Source organism: Protomyctophum parallelum, assembly GCF_964188405.1.
Source record: "Protomyctophum parallelum genome assembly, chromosome: 3".
Classification (NCBI taxonomy): Eukaryota; Metazoa; Chordata; class Actinopteri; order Myctophiformes; family Myctophidae; genus Protomyctophum; species Protomyctophum parallelum.
In genome coordinates, this window is record NC_139698.1 from 39,550,667 (window position 1) to 39,573,575 (window position 22,909).

Sequence of the window (22,909 nt, forward strand, 5' to 3'; positions counted from 1 at the left end):
AAGAGACAGAACTTCACAAAGTACATCAGAAACAGCAGGATGTACTGTAATTAAAAGTTGTGAGACAAAATGACTGTATAAAGCAAAAGCACACAGTGATTTAGTCTCACTTCCATTATGACATTACTTCATCTAGAAACATGTTGTATTTGTAAGTACTTTTACTGTAGAAAGAATCAAGATCACAGAGAATAAAATAAATATCCAAAAGCATGGATTTACAGATCAGAAAGGGGGAATCCCTCCCACTAAATCACACCCTATTGCTGAGAGTAGTACATTGACTGGTGTCACTGGATGTTTTGTGTGTTTTACCTAAACTAAAGGGATATTTATTAATTGTGGTATTGATGTAAATGCTGTATGCCTATTGATGTAAATGCCTATTGATGTATTGATGCTTCGCTATGCCAGCCATTGGTTGTGAAAGCTCAGTAAAGGAGTCAAATAAATTATGTGATAATACAATACACTTATGACTTCATAAACAGGTTGCAGTTATTTGGTCACCCCCATCTGTTACAGTATAAATAATAATTATAATATAATACTAATAAATAATTTACCATCATTTGAAACACAAAAGCAGTATGCTCTGATAAGTATTTAGTCTTGCTATGACAACTGGCTATCATGAACAAACATTTTATCTCAAATGTATTGTAAAAACAAATGTATTGTAATTTGTATATAATGAGCCGCTCCACGTCCGAAACGGTTGAGAAATGACAGTTACCGTGTGGTAATTTATACAGTAAATATGTGCATGTGTTTGTGTGTTAGGTTGCGCACAGGTGGTGAAAAACAACTGTGCTGTTTTCGTGCTCAGACGCACCCAGCCAGCCAGCCACCCACCCAAACACATAGCTCCGTAAGGGAGTGGTTGCACTTGCACCACTCAAAAATATGCATTTAAAATAAATCCATGAGGCACTTGAACTCATAACCTACAAGCTTGTACAAACTTGTAGATTGTCTCATAAAAGCTGATGTAGAAGTTCTGGTTATATGCTATTTTCAGCAAAGATATTTTGTGCAGGGGGGGGAAAGGAGAAAATCGAGTATAGAGCCTTGAAGGACCTCAGTCAACAACGTATAAAGGGTTTAAGTTTTTAACTCTGAGTGTACAAAATGATAATGGAGCCATATAGGTCCATTTAAAATAAATGAACACTGAGGAGTTTCTAGAAAATGAGTAGTGCTGAAGTCACTGTCCTCTTGGTTTTTCCCCTCAGAACAGCTATGCTCACTGTATCTGGTAAGTATCTGCTGGCATCTTATCACACTGAAAGGTTTACACTGAACTACACACACATAAGCTAAACTAAACTAAAATAAACTAGATGTCCTCCCCAGCACTTAATGGTTTTATTTTCCATCATTATATCATTATCAAGTCTCTGATAATACAGCCATGCATGTAGACCAGCCATTGACGTTCTTTGTCCAATTAAAATCCACTCAATTCCTATTCCTGTAATTTTGTATGAAAGGGAAAAAAAAAATGATGACCCTAATTTCAATGAAAAAAAGCTTACATAGTACTTAGAGTCAGCTTTCTGCAGTAGACTATTCCACAAGAGATTATATTGCATTTTAATTCAGGTTTATCCAAGACTTGAGGTGTTGAAATGTGAAGGTTTTAAGTCTTAGTCTTAGTTTTGGGGATATGGTGCTCACCGTATGTTCTGAAAAATATTTAAATGTTGTGTGGCTTGTGTAAGATTTAGTAGCTATAATTATGCTTTTGTTTTTCTCATGACTGAGTCTTGCAGGCTTCGCAGAGCTGTGTGCATGGATTGTGACAGTGACATCAGTCATGGTGTTTTCAAATGCTAATGTGGCATGTGCAATATATACAGTATGCTATATCATTATTTGTGTCCTATGGTGTTTAATGAGAGTGTTTTACATGATTTACACACAATCACAATCTGTGATTTCACTCTTGCAATACACCCCGAATTGTACCCCCAATGTAATAATACTGTTGTATTAGCAGAAGTAGGCTAGCAGTGTTCTTGTGGTTGCACTGGGCAATTCATATGTCTATCTAACTGTTTTTGTGGCTTGGTGTCTTTGGTTCTCATGATGTACTGTATGTACTGTATGATGTAGGATGTATCTTCGGTCTTGTACAGGCTTAAGGTTCTGGAGAAGTTGTCTCTGTGAGAGCATAGGACGTGTTACTGGAGGTAGACTTCCGTTTCCTGAGGGCATAGTGACATTATTTCAGTATGGCATGATATTGATATCGATAGGTTTGCATAAGATTAACCTTGTGCAAAACAGTCAAGTACTTTGTTGGGTAATATAGCAAATGTACCCAAAAGTATTGCAAAACCACATTAAACCACATAAATATTATTCATGAATAATCAAAGCTTCTTGTCAAAATCTCTCAATATCACAAGAAAATTATAATACAGCCAACACCAGTGCACAAATACACACAAACAAAAGTTGAGAAGTTACTGGAAGTACAGGTAGACTGACAATAATCTTACTCTCTTTTCTGGACATGTCACGTTCTGTGAAAATAGCAGAGCTACAAGATTACATGGTGATGTTGTGAGCTAGCCTCGTAGTGGCCAGACACAAATCTGACGCTGGCAAAAAAAATTGCCTTCAAGTGTGATATTAGTACGGTACGGCCAAGCCAGGCTAGTTGTGTGCTTGTAAATCGGCTAAGTACTGTAAGTGTAGTGGGACAAATTAGGGGACCAAGGATAGAACCCTGGGGGACCCTGGTCAAATGTTAATATTGTAGATTTCTTAAGTAAGGTATTAGTACAATAGTGCCAGCAAGTATGATCCAATGACAAATAATACTTTAAACTATTTTACATACAGTATCTACAAAAACTCACCTGTAAATGATGAATGCCATTATGCCACTCAGAACTACTAAAGCGGCGATGGTTACTCCAACAATAACCATTCTCCGTCCCCGAAATTGATCTCCTGTTGCATTGGAGTGAGCTGAGTAATTATTATTATTAAATGACACGTCCGTTTTCTGAATCTTTGAATTTCTGTAAAAATATTGTATAAATTGATGATTATATCAACACATCACAGCATTTTGTTGTCCTATCAACATATATTGTATTATCACAAACAAAATGTTGTAACTCGTCCCTGGACAATGACGTTCCAGTGTTCCACATCAGGTACAAGAGAACTGTAGCATTCTCTGTTTCACTGGTTTTGCATGGACCTACCTGTGTCTATGTTGACTGTTACTGTGAAGTTCTGTGACCCGTGTACATTGTTTGCCACACAGCAGTACTGCGTAGGCGCTGCCTTGGCGATGTCGGTAATGATGAGTCTCTGGCCTGTTCCACAGGGTGGATCAAGGGACTGTGTTCCTTGCTGAATGTTGGGTGTTGTGACACACCTAGGACCCTTGTACCAGGTGTATGTGTGTACAGGCGGGTTGGCATCACTCCTGCATATCAGTGCTGCTGCACCAACACCCTCTGGCAGCTCTTCATCCAGTATCACAGACACGGTTGTGTTACGAGGAAGATCTGGACAAAAATGAATGACAGAAATCAGTTCTGTGTCTGTCGAATTAAGATCACTTCACTGCTTTATCACTGGCAGAGTAATTAAACGTAAATTAAGAATAAAATAAAAGACCATGAATCATTGACATTGCTAACCATTTCCTCAAGGAGAATTTGATTTTCAAGGAAGCCACTGCATTTGATTAATTTCAGTATGTAGAAAACAAAAAACTTAAACTTGCATGAGTTTAATCCAACACATACTGTATCAATGTGCTTTTAATTTTTGTTAGTGCAGATTTACTTTAAAAAAGTCTGGCCTTAAATAGCCCCGAATCCCTCACTTACACTGCACATTGAGAGCCAATCCTGTTGATCTGTGTACTTTATTACTGCAGTAGTAGGTCCCAGTGTCAGCAGCCTTGACATCAGTCATTGTAAGCACCTGTCCAACATGCCCAGTGGTGGTGAGGGCATTCTTGTACCACTGGTAACGACCCTCTGGATTGGCAACAGGGCTGCAGCAAGACAGACGTAGGGTCATTCCCTCTGTGATGTCTCCACAGGGACTCACTGACACTGCAACTGCACTGGGAGAGTCTGGAACATCATTTAAAACATGCACATGTCTGTTTAGTTGAAATAATTGTACTGGTGTACATCCATCCATCCACCCATCCATCTACCCATCTACCCATCCATCCATCCATCAATCTATCCAAGTATCCATCCAACCTTCCAAGTTCAGCGACTGCTCTCTTTCAGTTAGTTATTGAGATAGGAGGATTTAAACTGAAAGGAATAGAGGAAGTGCTGTACAAGGAAGCATTTCAAATCAGTGTTCTGTTCACCAATCCTTCATGTCACAACTTGCTTGACTTTGGTCACGTCTGAATATTAAGAGAAATAATGGATGGTCCAGTTATGTTTAGACTGGTTCTGAAGGCAGTGAAGATTTTGATTGGCGATTGACCCATTGAACCAAAGGCAAGGGGGCTACAACTAAAGTGTGGCTAGATTAGTTTAGTAGTAGCTCTTACTGGAACATCATAGAGGCTGCTTGGGGGTTTGGACTTGTGATGCTTTGTTTATTATAGTCTAGTCACTGGACAACCCAGCCTTCACACACAGAAAAATCTGCTCTCTACAATTGTCATTTGTTAGGGAAAAAACAAGGAGTCCGCAAACCACTAATTGCTGTTTTTTTTGTTTTAGTCAAGGTTGCCAGTGCCACTAACAGTTGTGCAATATTACACATTACGCATATATTGCACACGATATAACACAAGTGTACTGAGTGGATGACTAACAAGGTAAGGGTTGTCCCAGTGTAAAATTGTATCTTTAACAGTGTCTGGTGAACAGTGGGGAATATTGAGTCATTCAGAGTTGTTGCCACAGTCTGTGTATGTGCAATTCAGCCATACAGAGAAAACAATTAAAGTATTCTAGCCACCCTGTCCAATCTTGAACTATTCATAGTTCCATAGTAAACAGCTTGTAAAGCTGCACAAATCACAGTGCTTTGTTCAGTGCCGAAACCACTCAAGTTCTGTGCTTCTGTCTCGTGACATGCGCATGTACATGCCGTGGCATGAGTTTGTGATTGTTTGAGGGGATAGCCATACATACAGTACATGCAGACAATACATATACAAAAAAAGCTTGAACTTATCGAAATATCACAGTATCCAGTATTTTAATGATATACCTGCCACAAGGAGCTGTATCCCGCTCTGTTCCGGCATCTTCTGTGTGGGATGACTGGTGATCAGATAGAAAACGTAGGTTCCACTGTCTGACTCCCTCAGACCAGAAATCTTCAGAGAACAGTTCTGATATCCTGGTTTCCCAAAGTACTCCACTCTGTTTTGGAAGGATGGATCTGGAAAGATACCAGCACTGTGAAACACATAGCTGAGAGAGAGAGAGAGAGAGAGAGAGAGAGAGAGAGAGAGTTACACACTGTATTAGCACAATACAATATGTGGTCATTAGCCGTATGTGCCCTGAGTCAGTCCCTATGCTATGTAGCTATGTGGTCACAATTATACAGGTTTTGCCATTACCATTTGAAAGAATGATTTGTGATGATTCTTGTGATGCTGATGCTGATCATGTGCGGGTGTGTTCAAAGCATCTGTATCATCCATCCTACATTATACCCAACAGTTTGGCTGCGTACCTTTGTGTGAGACATCGACTCTCTCCCCGACACCACATCTCAGACGATACGTTGTGCTCTTCCTCCCCTTGTATTCCTCCACCTCCTCCACCCTCCATGGCTGAATGCAGGGGAAGTACCTGGATATGTAAAATGTATTCTGTTAATGAGGATAGTCATGGAATAGACTACACCAATCCAGCTGCTGAAACTGATGGATGCTGATATTCATTATGGCCCATTCATTCCAACTGATTATTTTGTCCCCATTAGAGAATGTATTTTAAATAAATACAAAGCGGTAAGGGATATGTTGACTGTTGACAAGGCATATTCTTCATTACCATACCTCTTCTGTTTTCCAGTGGGGATAGTCATAGGAACATGGGATGACCAGCGATGAACCAACCACAGCACAGATAGGACTGGAGGGGAGATCAACTGACCAGTCACTTGCAAGAGCATCTGAAGGGTGGGGCACATGTGACTTATAATAATGACTATCTATAATAACAGCTTGTATATATTTAATTTAGTCACAACCCGTTCTCTGCATCATCATCATCATCTTCTTCTTCTTCCTCATAATCATCATCTTACCTATTAATGTGAGCAGCATGCAGCACATCTGAAGCATTCCTTCACCCATCCTTACGTCTTATCATTCGTCTCTTCCACTTCACCTCCAGTAGGCTACTGTTGATTTGGCTGCCTTTAATTTTACTTAAACTTTCGTCCAAGCTGGTGTCTTTTGGTCTAACTTGCCCACACTTCTCTCCCTCCTGCCCTCATTGATTGTTCCTTCTGTGCCCTTTGTCTCTTCCAATGCACTTTTCGCCTCTGTTTCAGTTCTTCTGTGCGCCTTTGATTTAGCTACTCTGTGTGTCTGTAGCTAAACTACAGTGTGTCGCATGCACGTCCTTATTTTATGTCTGCTAAACTTCCCGTTTCTTCTCCAGACAAGGAAGGAAATTACATGACCTTACTCAACAGTGTTGCATTGTGTCCCTAAAGGGATTTACTTCACCTTCCATGCACAATATTGTTTTTTAAATATACAATTGTCAATGTCAATAATATAAAATGTTTTTTTGCCTCTGTGCATGCATGCAAGTATAAGCCTTGTGATAGGTTTGGTCCTATAACTCGGTTCAGTGTTGGGATCAGTTGTAATAGTTTTACTGTTTGAAAATAATAGCATAATACCATGTTAAAGTGAATGGCAAATACCAGTAGGTAACTTTAGGCTAACAAGGGCATATCCTATAGCCTACTGTTCTCATTCAGGACAGGCTGGACAGCGCATGGCCTTGCATTCACGTGGCAGACAGACGGACAGACAGACAGACGATAGGCCTACCGGTATATGGACCAGTCACCAGTGACGGCAGTGAGTGACAGGCACACAGACAGATTGGCAGAAAACAGTCTTCCCAAGGACGGTCCTTGAGTCTGTCCTGACATCCCGTTGACCACTCACATCATACTGTGACGTCATGTGCACCCCTTCGTGATCGGCCGTGTCGTTGACCGTTCCCACCGCAGGACAATCAGGACCGGGTTGAAAGCGAAACGGACAAACTATATTTCGGACTATCTGAAAACTGTGGATAACTATTTGAAACTGTACTTTTTTTCCCTTTCAACCTTCCAAATGTTTCTCTCTTTTCGATTAGAAGCGGACGCCGTTGGTTTTGGTTGACTGAAACCGGCTGAACGTCAGGACAACAATTTCTTTCTCTTTTCTTTCTTTGGGCCAGCCACCTGTGAAGAGAAGGGACCGTGGGTTGATTGAAGGCTCGGAATACATCTGTTTTGGATTTTAATTAAAAGGCATTGATGATTCTTTTAAAGACACAAACGACAGCCAAAACAAAAGTTTGTTGTTGTAAGTATATAGCCCACATATTTGATTTACTTTTGGCAATAATCAAGCCGATATAGGCCTGCCCTAGGCAACACCTTCGTTTTTTTGTTCATCCAAACAGGTGATACGTTATTATTTTAGCGAGTTGCTGTCTGTGGTCGTGTAGGCCTACGGGAATAGAATTGGACAGCTCTAAATTAACCGAAATTCTATAGCCATACTATTTTCGAGTTAGACCACTGTCTATTATTCTGGTGGAAATTGGAATATGTGGACATATCCTTTCATGTTGCCCTTTGGTTTGTTGAACTTGATTAACCCATGCTTTAGCTTTTCATGACATGTCGCAGGGGGTCTCGTTTAAACGCCCCCCCCCCCCCACCCCTTTGTAATGCAACGCAACCTTTATATGTAGCATTGTATTAGCCTATGCCTACTGCAGGCCTATAGCTATTTGTCTATATAAAATGAATGTGTCATTTTTTGTACAATATAAGGTCCAACTAAACGTGAGCTGGTGGGGGTTAATACTATAGGCTACATGCCATGTCCTGTTGAACATTTGTTGATCATTAATTGGAAACCAGTTAAGAACAAGTAAAGTTTTGGGAAAGAGGACACATGTCTAAATAATAACATAACATAGCCTAATAGGTTTCCTGAAAATCTAAACAAAGAAAAACGAAAAAAATGAAAAAGCTGTCCAGTCCAAACAGTATAGGCAATAGCCTACTACATAATGAACATTAAAAGTGTTCTACATTACATATTTAAAATTTTAAATCAGTCATTCAGTCTACATGTGAACAATTTTTGTAGCCTATACCTGGCTTAAATGTGAGTTATCATAAATATTTGGATGATCGAGATACCGGTATGCTCCTTGACCAAAAGGTTGTGGGAGAATTCTAGCCTATAGAGCTGTAGATGTGTTTATGATAGGCAATTAGGCATGAATAAATCCCTAACAGAAAGTAATTTGAGTAAATAGTAAATACCTATAGGCTGTACTGTATAGGTCAGTCAGTGGCTCCCATTCATCTATGTTGTGAGCTTGTAGAGCTTGCTATTTTCACTACTTCTTAAAACGTTCTTTACATTTATTTATTGAAATGATTAGAATATTTAATTTAATATAAAATATATAAAAAAATTTAATTGTTAAATGTTAATTTTAAGATTTTTGGTTTATAAACCTTTAAATTATTTTGAAATATACCGTATTATACTCGCAACCTATAACATTTGATCTGCGACCCACAAATAGGTCCCGACCCACTGTTTGGGAAACACTGCTGTAGGCCTATAGGTGTACTGCAAAAGTGGTCACGTGATTGTACTGTACATGATCTGCTGGCCCATCAGTATTTCTTATTTACCATATACTGCAAAACGTTTACAAACTTACTGCTAAATACAAACAAGCATCATGATTTAATACACTATGATTATGATTATTAATATTTTTATTATGAACTAAGTGGACTGATTTTTATTGGATCAGATTGAAGGGACAACCGAGGGATATTCTACCTTCTTTTAGCCCAAAGGGAGGTATAGGAAGGAAGGAAAAAAAGTGGGCAGAAGATAATGTGTTAATGAAGGTATGCATAGGGAGAATATCCACTAATCACTAATCACTAATAACTGTACTCTGTCTTAGAGAATGTATGCTGAGAAAACTGTGAAAGATGGGAAGATGGGTGAGTACCATGTAGTACAAAATCTCTTTATCTCTGTCTCACACACCCTCAATCTCTCTCTCTCTCTCTCTCTCTCTCTCTCTCTCTCTCTCTCTCTTTTTCTCCCTCCCCCTCCCTCTCTCTCACACACACACACACACACACACACACACACACACACACACACACACACACACACACACACACACACACACACACACACACACACACACACACACACACACACACACACACACACACACACACACACACACACACACACACACACACACACACACACACACACACACACACACAGTGATTTGGACCACCTGACTGTTAACTATTAACTGGCTTGTTTTCCTGGTAGGCTTGTCTTTGACTTTCAATTTCCTATAGGGCTGGTAGCCTAGATTTTCTTTAACATAATATGCACTTCATTTGTTAGTGCTATAGGGCCTATAGTATAGGCTACTGTATGTAGAATTTTGGTGTGAGTTAAAAGTTGTGTCAATATAGCTGCCAGTCTTAAGTGTTAGCAGATGGTTCGATTTCAGCAAAACATTGCGCAAGTGAATTTATATTTCCTCTTAAAATCTCCAGTTAACATTGCAAGAGACATATATGCTTGTTAATTCATTTGTGGTAACAGACAGAATATCATTACACTTCAGGCTTCAGCGTTACTTAAAACCACTTGAACCCTAGCGTCCCTATATTTCTGGGGAGAATGTTCTGCGAAAATAGCAGAACAGTCTCATAAGGCGTTGCATCGCCTATTTGGCAAAATACATTTAGCGTAGACAGGACAACAAAGTACAGCAAATAGGGTTAAAGTTCCCACTGCTGGCCCGGCGGCCTGCGTGGCCGTCTGGGCACCTATAGGCTGGTGGTTCAGCCTATAGGTGGCCGTCTGGGCACCTATAGGCTGGTGGTTCAGCCTGCGTGGCCGTCTGGGCACCGATAGGCTGGTGGTTCAGCCTGCGTGGCCGCCTGGGCACCTATAGGCTGGTGGTTCAGCCTGAGTGTCCGCCTGGGCACTATAGGCTGGTGGTTCAGCCTTTGCTGCGTGTCACTCCCCATCTCTCTCCCCATTTCCTGTCGGTATACTGTTCGTCTATCAAGCTGATACAACAACTCCATGACTACATTGATGCCAAATTTGCATTGTCATTGACTGTACAGTACATTAGTAGAAAGTAGAAACACTCTTTCCTGGCATAGTACAAACAATACAGCATCACTTTTGGCCATGTGAATGTTACCTGATCGGTTCTCCTTCTAGACCTTTCTTTCCATCATAATTATCAGTGAAACACGTAGATAGGTAACCAAATAATCCAACTCTCTAGGTTCCTTCCTGTCATGTTGCTTTTGGCTGAGTAGTCATACAGTGTTTCCACATAAAGGGTGTTAGCCTGAGCTTTTACAGTATATGTCTCATTATGTACTCATCAAGATCAGTGTAATAATGCATATCGTCCCACTATCTTGGTGCTGAGCACAGTGATTTCATTGAGGAAATCTCACGTTTTACGGCTTCAAAGTTTATTAACAGTGTATTGTATGACGTTTCAATACTCACGGATCTTCTTCAGTTTAAACACATTTTCACCTTGAGGAGATCTGTGAGGATCATGAATAATAACAATAATGGATTTTATTTATTAATAATGCTCATTATGTTGTTAGTTTGGAACAGTAAAAACTGAGACAATCATAATGTACATAGGGAGACTGATATTCTAGAGAGAGCAAGATAAGATTATTTCTTTATTTATATCCCTTGAACTATGAATGTCTCACTGTGCAATGTTCAGTGTTAATTTAACACTGCATGGGAGTGTACGAATGTAACAAAGTGGACAAATAGGACAAGGGTCCATTTGGTTACATTACATTCTTGGAGTCACACATTGATAAATAAACACTGAGGATGTTAGTGGGCAGTGTGCAGCGTGTACAGAGAAACACAAGTTGTCAGTATGACAAATGTCACTGTCACTGACATATTCCTGCACATCCATTGTAATTTAAATGTTTCAATGATTCTGATGAGTGTGTGTGTGAGTGTGAGTGTGTGTGTGTGTGTGTGTGTGTGTGCGTGCGCATGCGTGCATGTGTGTTAACAGACCACTGGTATTAAAATGTGATGATTTATTTGATCTGGACCTATGGATTTGTGGAGTCTAGAGTTTTGTCAAACCTGCCCAATGACCAACTTTCTATGAACCTGTTATAACACACAGTATAGCATTTGTTGTGTGTGGTTCTTAAAGTTATAGTTTATAGTTAAGTCCTGGTCGTGGTGGTCCTAGGCAAAATGAGTAGTTTAATTTCACTATAGTCTATTACTATAGTAATGATAAGAATACAGATTACAATACAAATGTTGCTGTTCTAACAATGATTCAAAATAACAACTCATCTACTTTTCATGTACAATACAATTATGGCATTTAGACAGTACAATTTAAACCTAAACGTGTCAAATATATCATCACCATGAAATCCATGGCCTATTGGAAATCAATTTGGTGGTCTGTGACATAAAAAAGTTGAAATGCCCTAGATTATTACCGTACCCCTCATAACGAAATAACATTATACCTCATTCAAAATTCCTACATTCTTAATTCTTAATAATATTGACAATAGTCTTTGATGTAACCCAAATTAATTTTCTGAACTCACCTTTTGGCTGAATTTAGGATGTCTCCTTGTCTTCTTTACATATTTATTCCATAATGTTTACTCCTATTCATTCGACTTGGACTTCCAGTTGCCTTGTCCTGGCTTTGTCATATGGAAGATAGGCCAGCCAGTGACTTTGTGACTGTCAGCCGGCTGTTGACAATTACAGGGAAGCAGTCATAGTCTAAGCTAGGTGTGGCACTGTTTATGCATGCCTACATGTGTCTACATGTGTTTGTCATTGGAGTTGCTGTTATTATTGTAGACATGGTGTGGTTGCAGTGACTATTACATGCTTACTTTGTACATACTGTACTGTACATGTGTGAACATGCACACAGAAAGACATACAGTATGTGGGACATCCTCGTGACCGGTGTCCGTGTGTTGGTTCCCACAGCATTAACTTGCTAGCTCTTGGTGTCTTTGGCAGTGTCCTACTAGTCTCATTCTCCTGGCTGCTAGTATTTTCTGGCTCACCCTTGGCATTCCATCATACAGATTCATGTTGGTATACTCTTGCTGATGATAAGTACTGCACACAACATTCTGGTGTAGCACCCATCTAGAGACTTCTGCAGGGTTGGCTTCAGGGTCCAGCATTCACTGCCGTATAGGAGAACAGACTCTACCGTTGCATAGATGAAGCTGAGTTTGATTTGAATGGGGAGATTGGAGTTCCATACGCTGGCCAATGGCCATGCCGTTCAGGGCCCTCCATGCAAATGCCTTCCTTTAGCTCAGTTGAGTTGACCCATGAGCCCAGGTACTTGAAGTGCTTGACTTCATTCAGAGCAGTGCCTTCTGTTGTTGTCAGAGGTGCATGTTCCGAAGGGATGCTATAGTTGATAACTTCAGTCTTCTTTGCATTCAGCCGAAGGCCAACCTTGGCACACTCTGTCTCAACTTTGGTCAGGGCAGGCTGGATCCTCACTGGCAGGTGAGTCAGTAGGATACAACAGCAGTGACAACTCACAAATGTGCGAGGGGAAGAATTAATTGGCATAATGGATAAATTGGGGGGAAAATGGGGGGAAAATGGGCCATACAGAATATTTCTATGCACAGTCCATCAGAGAAGATACTATTCTACAACAATTCTAAAAACTCAACTAAGTGGATGTACATATTTAGTAATGCTGCGCTGTCAATCAGCCATAATGTCCTGTTGATGCCACCATAGGCATGCCAAAACGTTAAGTGACCATTCTTAACCCTATCCCTACTGTTTTTAGTTGTGAGCAAATTCTACTCGCCTGAATTTTCCGGTGCTCTAAATAATCTTGTCTTAAATTTGTATTTGGACTGTATATGTGACATAATGTGACAACTGGAGATTCAAATCCGAATTAAAACACATATCTCACAACATGCTTCTCACATACATATTTTGTGTAACTTCTGATGGCCGAGAAAAAAATAAAGCAGAATGCTTTTTTGCAGGTGGTGTACCCAAAACATTTACTGTACACATATATCTTTTGCTGTATGAGCTGAGATCCTGAGGTATAGGGCCCTCTTGGTTGTTCCTAAAACGTGTCTCATTAACTGCAGGCCTCTCATTTGTTTGGGTCTGTGGCTTTGCTGTGGGTTCCTTTCTTCGACACAGAGGGACACAGTCAGGTAGGTAGCTGGTATAAACAACAGGTTTATTGTAGAGACGGTACGATGTTGCAAGGCAGAGCAGTGGGAAATGTGCTGTCATGACAGAGGCTCTCCCGAGAGTGTGTGGATGGATGGCTGCATGGAATCACAACAGGTGTGTCGTCACACCCAGCCCAGTGTCTAATTAGTTTGGCTCAGGTCATCTACATCACATTATACTGTAGTTATACAAAATAAACAAGCTCACAAAATAATAATAATATTGTTTCAATTGTTAATATTATCATATAATAAAACATACTAAAACAGACCACTGAAGCTCACAGCTCATTGTTCAGCTTATCGCAGGGGAGATAAACTGAATTTATGAGATTTCAATGCATTACAACAATACATGATTTATGGTATATTGAGTTTAATAATCCTGCACAGTGAACAGCATGAATTACAATACGTATCATGCACCATACAGCAGACAAAGACAAAGTATTTATTTGCAATACCACAGCATGCTTGGATTTCTGCACGTGTGCACTCTCTTTCTGTCTCTCTCACTCTCTCTCTCTCTCCCCCCCTCTCTGTCTGTGTCATTCATGCACATACATGCACACAAGGAGATCTCAGGTAGATGGAGACAATAGCATGTTTGTTCTGTGGAGTGCACAGTGCAGAAGGGTGGAGGAGGGTTGGGTGAATCAGAGAAAGGAAAGGATATGAGGTGGAACAGAGAGGCAGTGCTGTGCTGGTGGAGGCGAGGTGACTGTTCACATACACTACTCACTACTCTCTCTTCCTTCCTCTGTCTTTTCTTTTTTCTCTCCACTTTCATTTTTTACCCTGTTGTCTGTCACTACACCCCTCTCTCTCTCTCTCTCTCTCTCTCTCTCTCTCTCTCTCTCTCTCTCTCTCTCTCTCTCTCTCTCTCTCTCTCTCTCTCTCTCTCTCATCTCTCTCTCTCTCTCTCTCTCTCTCTCTCTCTCTCTCTCTCTCTCTCTCTCTCTCTCTTCTCTCTCTCTCTCTCTCTCTCTCTCTCTCTCTCTCTGCTGATCCCTCAACCCCTGTCCGTAATCACAATCCATGAGCTCCTGGAAGACTTTAGGCAGGATTGAGGAAATGGATGATACAGTAATAGAGGGATATGAAGAAGCAGAGGTGATGAGAGAGAGGTAGAGAGACAATGCAATGATGACAAAGAAAGACATTGTCTGACGTGGTACTCTAATACGTATTTAGAACCACTGGTCTGCAGTATATGCCAGCCTACGGTCCGTTAACCCCTGGTTCTGTAGAACCACTGGTCTGCAGTATATGCCAGCCTACGGTCCGTTAACTCCTGGTTCTGTAGAATTCTATGCCCATGACTTGACTTACACAAGCCAGCACAATATCTTGTAATCAGACAGTGAATGAGGGAGGGAGACAAAGTGAATGGTACTGTAGTAGCGGGCATTAGATGAAAGAAAAAACGGAACAGTATAGCCTACTGTAACAGAGGAGATAGATGAAAGACAAAGTGAAAGTTACAGTAATGAAGGAGATAGGTGAAAGAAAGGTACTCTTGTTCCAGTGGAGCTGGTTGTAACGTCAGTTGAGAAAGGAGCAGGTAGGAATCGGTAGGAATCCAGCCATGACGTACTACCGGTATAATAGAATGTTGTCTTTTATTTGATAGTGAACATTTCGTTCTTATCTACTCATGTTGTTTTTTGATACACAAAATTGTTGAACGCATTCCCTCTATTCTTCTTGTTATCCCATGGTTTGCTGGCTTAACAAAACAAAACAAAACGTAGTTGTGTACCTAAATAAAGTTTCCTGGGAGCAGATACACAGTGTGTGGACAACCCTTCTTTTTCATTGTACCTATACTTTTGTTCAGCACCTGTAGAATTTCTGGAGATGTGCGTGCTTCCATTTGGATCACTTTAACTTAGTTGAGGACATGTACTTTATATATAAAATGCAGTTCAATATTGCTTATTTTAATTCTAAATAGTGGCAACATAGTTAAGCTTTGAATGGGACTCACAACAGGCCATAATTAGATGTGATGTTAGATTTTTCAGGCTTTTCGCTCTACCTTTAAATGGCATTTCTGAGAAGTACTGACTGAAATGGTTAATAAGTGAGAAATATTTTTTCCAATATACGGTTACCATTCATGAACCACCAGCTGAGCCATGGAATTTGTTGGGCTCATTCATGCTCTCCTGATGATGACCTCTACTGATTGTGGTGACCCTGTGGCCCTTTCCTCTAGCACCACCTGTAGCCCATAATGTGTATGTACTTGAGATATCTCAAAATATAGCAGCGTTTCTCTTAACCTTTTGATGTTTATTATGTGATCAATGATACAGTCCATGCTTGTTATTCAAAAGTAAAGTGATTTAAGTTTACATCCAACTGAAGTGGTCATTACTCATTAGCAGACAATGGCCAGGGTTCCAATTAATTATAATCTGAACTTTGTGAGGTGTCTCTCTCTCTCCCTCCCTGTCTGTCTGTCTGTCTGTCTGTCTGTCTGCACTCACTCTTATATACTTCCTGCCTTGCTCAGGGCCATCAAATGGTCAATAAAAAAACATATCTTCCCAGCCCCATCCCCTCTCACAGAGGAATTTTCCAAGTTTTAACTATAATAGTATTACAAGCTTGATTTATATAAAGTCGTCTAGGATATGTTTGAAGGTGATTTGTGCTATATTTGTCTACTATGTTTGATATTGGTAAATTATATCATACGTTTCAGAGGACCTGAAGGAGGACATCTGTCTGGATTTGAATGTGCACTCTTATGCTGCTCAGCAACTATCATATTCACTGTCTGACAACAAAGGGTGTGTGTGGGGAATATAGACTTGCTTCTCTATAGAAATTGAGAAATTAGTGATGAGGCAAACCATACATCTGTATGAACTTTGAAAGTATAGCCAGTCCCTGTTTCCTGTTGATCTAACTAAGACGATTGCATCCTGTTCTATAGGTGTTGAGAAGTAAAATGCATATTGTTTTTGAGCTGTGCCTCCGCTCCATTACGCAGCTGTGTGTCCCTCCTGTTATGGCTGGCTCTGGGGCCATAACGAAGAAGGGGAAACCACACCGGAGGACAATCCAAAAAGAAGTATTTTTTTTTCATACTTGTGAAAAAATTATTAAATCAAATTTTCCAACTGGCAGGAAACATGCTGCCCAAAATGTAGAACCAAACAACAAACAAAAGAACAAGGGTGCTCTCCTGCGGCCGCCCCTGCAGCCTGTGGAGAAAAGCAGAGCTGAAGTGCTGTGAGAGCAGGTCTCTTAAATAGTGTTTGGAGAGACAATGGCCAGGTGTCTCCCCTTCCACTCATCATCTCTGGCTCCGCCCTCCAATCCAGCACGGCAATGGACTTGTTAAAGGCACAGCCACACACACACACAGAACCCCATAGTAGACTTAAAGGCCCAGGGGGCCATCACATCCCCTTCCCCCCCCTCGAAAACAGGGTCCCTATGTATGTGTGTCCCTCCCTATGTATGCGTGTCCCTCCCTATGTATGCGTGTCCCTCCCTATGTATGCGTGTCCCTCCCTATGTATGTGTGTCCCTCCCTATGTATGCGTGTCCCTCCCTATGTATGTGTGTCCCTCCCTATGTATGCGTGTCCCTCCCTATGTATGTGTGTCCCTCCCTATGTATGCGTGTCCCTCCCTATGTATGTGTGTCCCTCCCTATGTATGTGTGTCCCTCCCTATGTATGTGTGTCCCTCCCTATGTATGCGTGTCCCTCCCTATGTATGTGTGTCCCTCCCTATGTATGTGTGTCCCTCCCTATGTATGTGTGTCCCTCCCTATGTATGTGTGTCCCTCCCTATGTATGTGTGTCCCTCCCTATGTATGTGTGTCCCTCCCTATGTATGTGTGTCCCTCCCTATGTATGTGTGTCCCTCCCTATGTATGTGTCCCCCTCCCTATGTATGTGTGTCCCTCCCTATGTATGTGTGTCCCTCCCTATGTATGTGTCCCCCTCCCTATGTATGTGTGTCCCTCCCTATGTATGTGTGTCCCTCCCTATGTATGTGTCCCCCTCCCTATGTATGCGTGTCCCTCCCTATGTATGTGTGTCCCTCCCTATGTATGTGTCCCCCTCCCTATGTATGTGTGTCCCTCCCTATGTATGTGTGTCCCTCCCTATGTATGTGTGTCCCTCCCTATGTATGCGTGTCCCTCCCTATGTATGTGTGTCCCTCCCTATGTATGTGTGTCCCTCCCTATGTATGTGTGTCCCTCCCTATGTATGCGTGTCCCTCCCTATGTATGTGTGTCCCTCCCTATGTATGTGTACACACACCAGAGACCAGGGAGGAGGGCTTGTACAGTACAGTACAGTACAGTACAGTACAGTACAGTACAGTACAGTACAGTACAGTACAGTACAGTACAGTACAGTACAGTACAGTACAGTACAGTACAGTACAGTACAGTACAGTACAGTTGCACCGCTCAGTTCACACAGGTGTGTTTTTTTCATGTGTGTAACAAGGATCTTGGTTGGCAGAATGTCTTAGCCTATGTACTATCGGGAGAAACATCAGTTCTTATCATTAAAAAAAAATCTTATAGTACAGTTTCACTCTTGAATAACTACTGGATCTCGTATTGTAACCGCGCTCGGGAATCATTTGTAGTTGATCTAACCCCCCAATCCAACCCTTGTGCCAAGCAGGGAGACATTGGGTCCCATTTGTCTTTGGTATGAACCGGCCGAGGATCGAAGGTTGGGATCTCTGTCGGTTCTCTGCTCTACATGTAAAGTGTCTTGAGACAACTTGTTGTGATTTGACACTTTAAAGGTATATTCAGTGATTTCACTTAATTCAAATATCACTTATTTTTTTGTTTTGTTGTGATAATCCTCCCTACTATAGAGTGTGCTGGCCATATAAGGAGTTCCTAACTTCCTCCCTGTCCCCAGTTAACCCCTGGGGGTCAAAAAACCTTAGGTTTCGTTTTTGACTCTCTATCCTGATTGGACGAAAGGCTGGGTCCCACAGCCAAAAACGAAACCTAAGGTTTTTTGAGTGAAATCACTGAATATACCTTTAATAAATTTGAATTGAATTGAGTCTGATCTGATGAGTCTGATCACGTGTGTGGTGTGTGAGGTACTGCATGGGTCACCTCTGAGTTGTAGTGTGAGGTACTGTATGGGTCACCTCTGAGTTGTAGTGTGAGGTACTGTATGGGTCACCTCTGAGTTGTAGTGTGAGGTACTGTATGGGTCACCTCTGAGTTGTAGTCTGAGGTACTGTATGGGTCACCTCTGAGTTGTAGTGTGAGCCTGTGAGGTACTGTATGGGTCACCTCTGAGTTGTAGTTTGAGCCTGTGAGGTACTGTATGGGTCACCTCTGAGTTGTAGTTTGAGCCTGTGAGGTACTGTATGGGTCACATCTGAGTTGTAGTCTGAGGTACTGTATGGGTCACCTCTGAGTTGTAGTCTGAGGTACTGTATGGGTCACCTCTGAGTTGTAGTGTGAGCCTGTGAGGTACTGTATGGGTCACCTCTGAGTTGTAGTGTGAGCCTGTGAGGTACTGCATGGGTCACCCTCTGAGTTGTAGTGTGAGCCTGTGAGGTACTGCATGGGTCACCCTCTGAGTTATAGTCTGAGGTACTTTAGTTTGTCTAGTAGGAACGAACAATGAACCCAATGGTCTTGACCAGAGGCAAACTGTGTTGGAATGTAGGAGCATATCATTGCCAACTGCCATTTTGTTTTTACTTCATCAGCTCATAAGCTAAAAATCACATCCAGTGTCTTGTTCTGGAAACCAAATAAACACATTGCTATTTTTGTCACATGGAACCCGGCCAGGCTGGAATTCCATGTTAGTTTCCAAAATAGTTATGTACACCCTGGCTTGTACACACATTCAATCTTCTAACCTTTAAGTTATATGTGATATGAAAAAAATAATAATAATAATAATCAATCATGAGAGAGCGCTTGATCAGCTTCAATTTATCGTGTCATCACTGCCAATTTCACTCCTGTATCAGTTCTCTCTCTTGATCAAAATTGTTATCTGAAAATATATTTTCTGTTTACTACAGAGCTGGAGAGACGGTGAAACCCCTGCTACTGAACAAAGTAACAAACACTATGTAGCAATAGAGCAAGAGCTATATTTAACACTTATTTTAACAAAAATACACACATCAACCCCTTTAAGTGAGAAGGTGAGGTTATTGGAGAAGCAGGGTCAGTCAGACAGAGGGAAAGAAGACTGGAATTATTTGAAACAGTAAATGTCAGGTAGTTTATCAAAGTATTGGCAGTTAATTTCGAAGTTTAGTTCATCAGTTAAATATATCCTGCAATAGGACCTCATATAAACTCAGCAATAAGACCACAAGGGCAGAAACATGCAGCTCATAAACACACACACACACACACACACACACACACACACACACACACACACACACACACACACACACACACACACACACACACACACACACACACACACACACACACACACACACACACACACACACACGTGTTCTATGAACACAGTTCTAGCATGGTGGAGAAGAGTTAGACTTTGGACTATTGAGTTAGTCTGTGTCATTTGTTCATTTCAGTATGTGATAGTCTGAAGTTATGTTGCACCGCTTGTATCTGACTAGGTACTGGCTTCCAGTCAGAAACATAAATATTATGTTTATGTTTATTTATTTGATATGGACATAACAATTACATTGCTCATTGCACAGTTGTACAAATTGTAGATGTATTGTTTACAGTGTGATAGCACATGTGCATTGGAACAGGTGTTTTCTTTTTTTGCTGATGTCATCATTGTGAAAATGGTGAGATCAGCTAAAATGAAAGGAGTGAGTGTTCTGTTTTTTCTAGAATCTATACTATACCAACCACCCCAAACCCACTGGCTCACTATTTACACATTGGATTATAAGGGATTTATAATGACGTGCACATCAATATAATATGCATGCTTACATTTTTGCATGTGAAGTAATGTAAAGTAATTAATGCTTCATGTACATTTGTGTGCGTGTGCGTGTGTGTGCGTGTGTGTGTGTGTGTGTGTGTGTGTGTGTGTGTGTGTACAGGCACCAGGGGGATCGCTCTCACCTGTGTGTTGACCCCATGTAGGATGTTTGGGGTGTGTGTGAGTCTGATGATGTTGGGAGCTGTGGGAGCTGCTGTCTGGGCTGTCGGTGAGACCACACACTCACACTAAAAGTCACACGTACGCGCACACACACACACACACACACACACACACACACACACACACGCACACACACACACACACACACACACACACACACACACACACACACACACACACACACACACACACACACACACACACACACACACACAAGAGCAATATTATTCTTACTGTGTTTTAGCAGTGCAAATAAACCCTATTTGGGTTAGATACATTTCTAAATCTGTTTTGTTTAAAAATGGTAAGAAGATGATGATAATCAAAAATGTTTTACAAAACCAGTTTTCATTCTACAGTCACATACTGCACCAAGGACGAAGACACAGGATTATATGACGGTGAGCAACAGAGGACACTTGCTACACTGACTGTAGGAAAACAGTTTAGAAATGACATACTGAATATTTTTGTTTCCCATCAACATAGTTTTGATAAAAGGAATAGATGAATGAAGTGAATCCCCTCTCTCCAGTCCAGGTCAGTTCTGCTGATGACCAGCATCTTCGAGTCTTCGACTCCGCCCAGAAGAGGTGGCGTCAGGTGTGTTCCTCTTCAACCAATGAGCTGCTGGCTAGCATTAGTTGTGAGGAAATGGGCTTTGTCAGGTAAGATACATTACAGGACACGATGTGACACGTTGTGAGCTTGTAGATCGGTCTTTTCCATATTTTAATCATGAAAAAGGAACAGTTTTGGACATACTGACAGCAATGATATGTTAGTAGGACTAACGTGTGTGTGTGTGTGTGTGTGTGTGTGTGTGTGTGTGTGCGCACATACGCACACGTGCGCCCATGTGTGTGTGTGTTTCAGTGTGGTGAACTACTCGGTTGCATCAGTCCCAGAGTCCAGTAGCGATGGCGCAGAATTCTTCTGTGTCAAAGAGGAAGAGCTCAGCCATGGCAAGAAGATCAAAGATTCAATGTTCCCATGGTAATGAACTCACACCTGTCTGTGTCCGTACCAGTCTGAACTGGACATCTCTTGTACAACCTGGCCTGTATTTATCTATCATTGGCTAATAAATTGATGAAAGCTCATTTTTCATTTAGTTGCTGTTCTCCTCACTTTGTTGTCAAGTCATAGTGGCTTAAATGTTTTCCTTCCCCGCCCAATGAATGTGACATGGTTGACAAATCAAGGTGTCTGTTGTATGGCCTTGTTTTTGGTATGTGGCAGACCTATAGATCCAGAACTAATTTGAGGTAGAACATTCGACCGATTGAAGACATAATACTGTAAGTCAAAATCCATTTAAATTGTAACTTAATATTGGTCTGTTAGTTTACCCAGTCTCTGCTTGTCTTGTTTCAGTAACTGTGAGAGCAGAGAAGTTCTCACACTGCTGTGCCAAGGTACAGTACAATATGGTCCTGAGCATAAACCTTCTTACTGTAGATAACTCCCTGCTTTCCCTTCCGATTAACCTTTTTGTTCACGATGAATTAGTTCTGCCAACATGATATGCTCAATCTCTCATGCTCGCTTGTCTCACTCACTCGGTGTATAGCCTAAGAAGCCTAAGCCTAAAAATAATTAATCGTACAACCGATCTACAAGATCTACGACATTAAGCATATCTCTATTGCCTCCACAGACTGTGGAAGACGCAGCTTGACAGAGGACCGTATAGTGGGAGGTGTGGACGCCAGACAGGGCAGCTGGCCGTGGCAGGTCAGCTTACAGTACGACGGCATACACCAGTGTGGAGGATCCATCATCTCAGACCGCTGGATCGTGTCAGCAGCACACTGCTTCCCAGAGTAATAGCTTATGGATTGACAGTAATAGAACTGAGCGTATGGCCCGTTTAAAAGTCAGATTTTGTAAACCGTGTTGATACAACATTTATTTAGGAGAACCATTAAAGTACAGTAATAAAGTACAGTCTCTCTCCCTGCAAGGCGGTACCGCTATGTGGCTCGTTGGCGTGTGCTCCTGGGCTCCATCTACAATAAACCGGTCAATGCCAATGTAGCCGAGGTGAGGACCATTGTCTACCACAGTAGCTACCTGCCCTTTGTAGATGCTAACATTGATGACAACAGCAGGGACATCGCTGTGCTGGCCCTCACCCAGCCACTTACATTCACCGGTAAGACACACGTGCAGGACTGCAGGCATACACACAAACAAACACAA

The 22,909-nt window shown here is 41.4% G+C and overlaps 2 protein-coding genes across 7 annotated transcripts in view; one reads left to right on the top strand and one right to left on the bottom strand.

Annotated features, from left to right (window-relative positions):
* Positions 1-775: 775 nt before the first annotated feature.
* LOC310856333 (B-cell receptor CD22-like) lies at positions 776-12,049 on the bottom strand. 6 transcript variants are annotated; one of them, XM_083761697.1, is made up of 10 exons: positions 11,920-12,041; positions 10,811-10,851; positions 7,157-7,440; positions 6,026-6,141; positions 5,698-5,816; positions 5,224-5,429; positions 3,861-4,112; positions 3,225-3,533; positions 2,871-2,964; positions 776-2,210 (listed from the first exon to the last, which is right to left on the bottom strand). In XM_083761697.1, exons 5-10 carry the CDS (start codon positions 5,793-5,795, stop codon positions 2,144-2,146), a joined length of 1,026 nt encoding a protein of 341 aa, XP_083617823.1. In that variant the 5' UTR covers positions 5,796-5,816; positions 6,026-6,141; positions 7,157-7,440; positions 10,811-10,851; positions 11,920-12,041; the 3' UTR covers positions 776-2,143. The 6 variants fall into 6 exon arrangements, with proteins under 6 accessions (XP_083617823.1, XP_083617824.1, XP_083617825.1 ...); XM_083761698.1 differs by lacking the exon at positions 10,811-10,851 and having other exon boundaries at positions 11,920-12,049; XM_083761699.1 differs by lacking the exons at positions 10,811-10,851; positions 11,920-12,041 and adding an exon at positions 9,077-9,266.
* Positions 8,718-22,909, top strand: part of hpn (hepsin) — a gene marked incomplete at its 3' end in the record, with an annotated part of 18,246 nt that continues 4,054 nt past the window's right edge. Inside the window, exons 1-8 of the mRNA XM_083761695.1 lie at positions 8,718-9,246; positions 20,643-20,750; positions 21,064-21,105; positions 21,240-21,372; positions 21,581-21,700; positions 22,082-22,122; positions 22,365-22,530; positions 22,672-22,862. Of these exons, the coding sequence (XP_083617821.1) occupies positions 9,210-9,246; positions 20,643-20,750; positions 21,064-21,105; positions 21,240-21,372; positions 21,581-21,700; positions 22,082-22,122; positions 22,365-22,530; positions 22,672-22,862 (838 nt within the window). The 5' untranslated portion in view covers positions 8,718-9,209. The remainder of the gene's footprint in view (positions 9,247-20,642; positions 20,751-21,063; positions 21,106-21,239; positions 21,373-21,580; positions 21,701-22,081; positions 22,123-22,364; positions 22,531-22,671; positions 22,863-22,909) is intronic.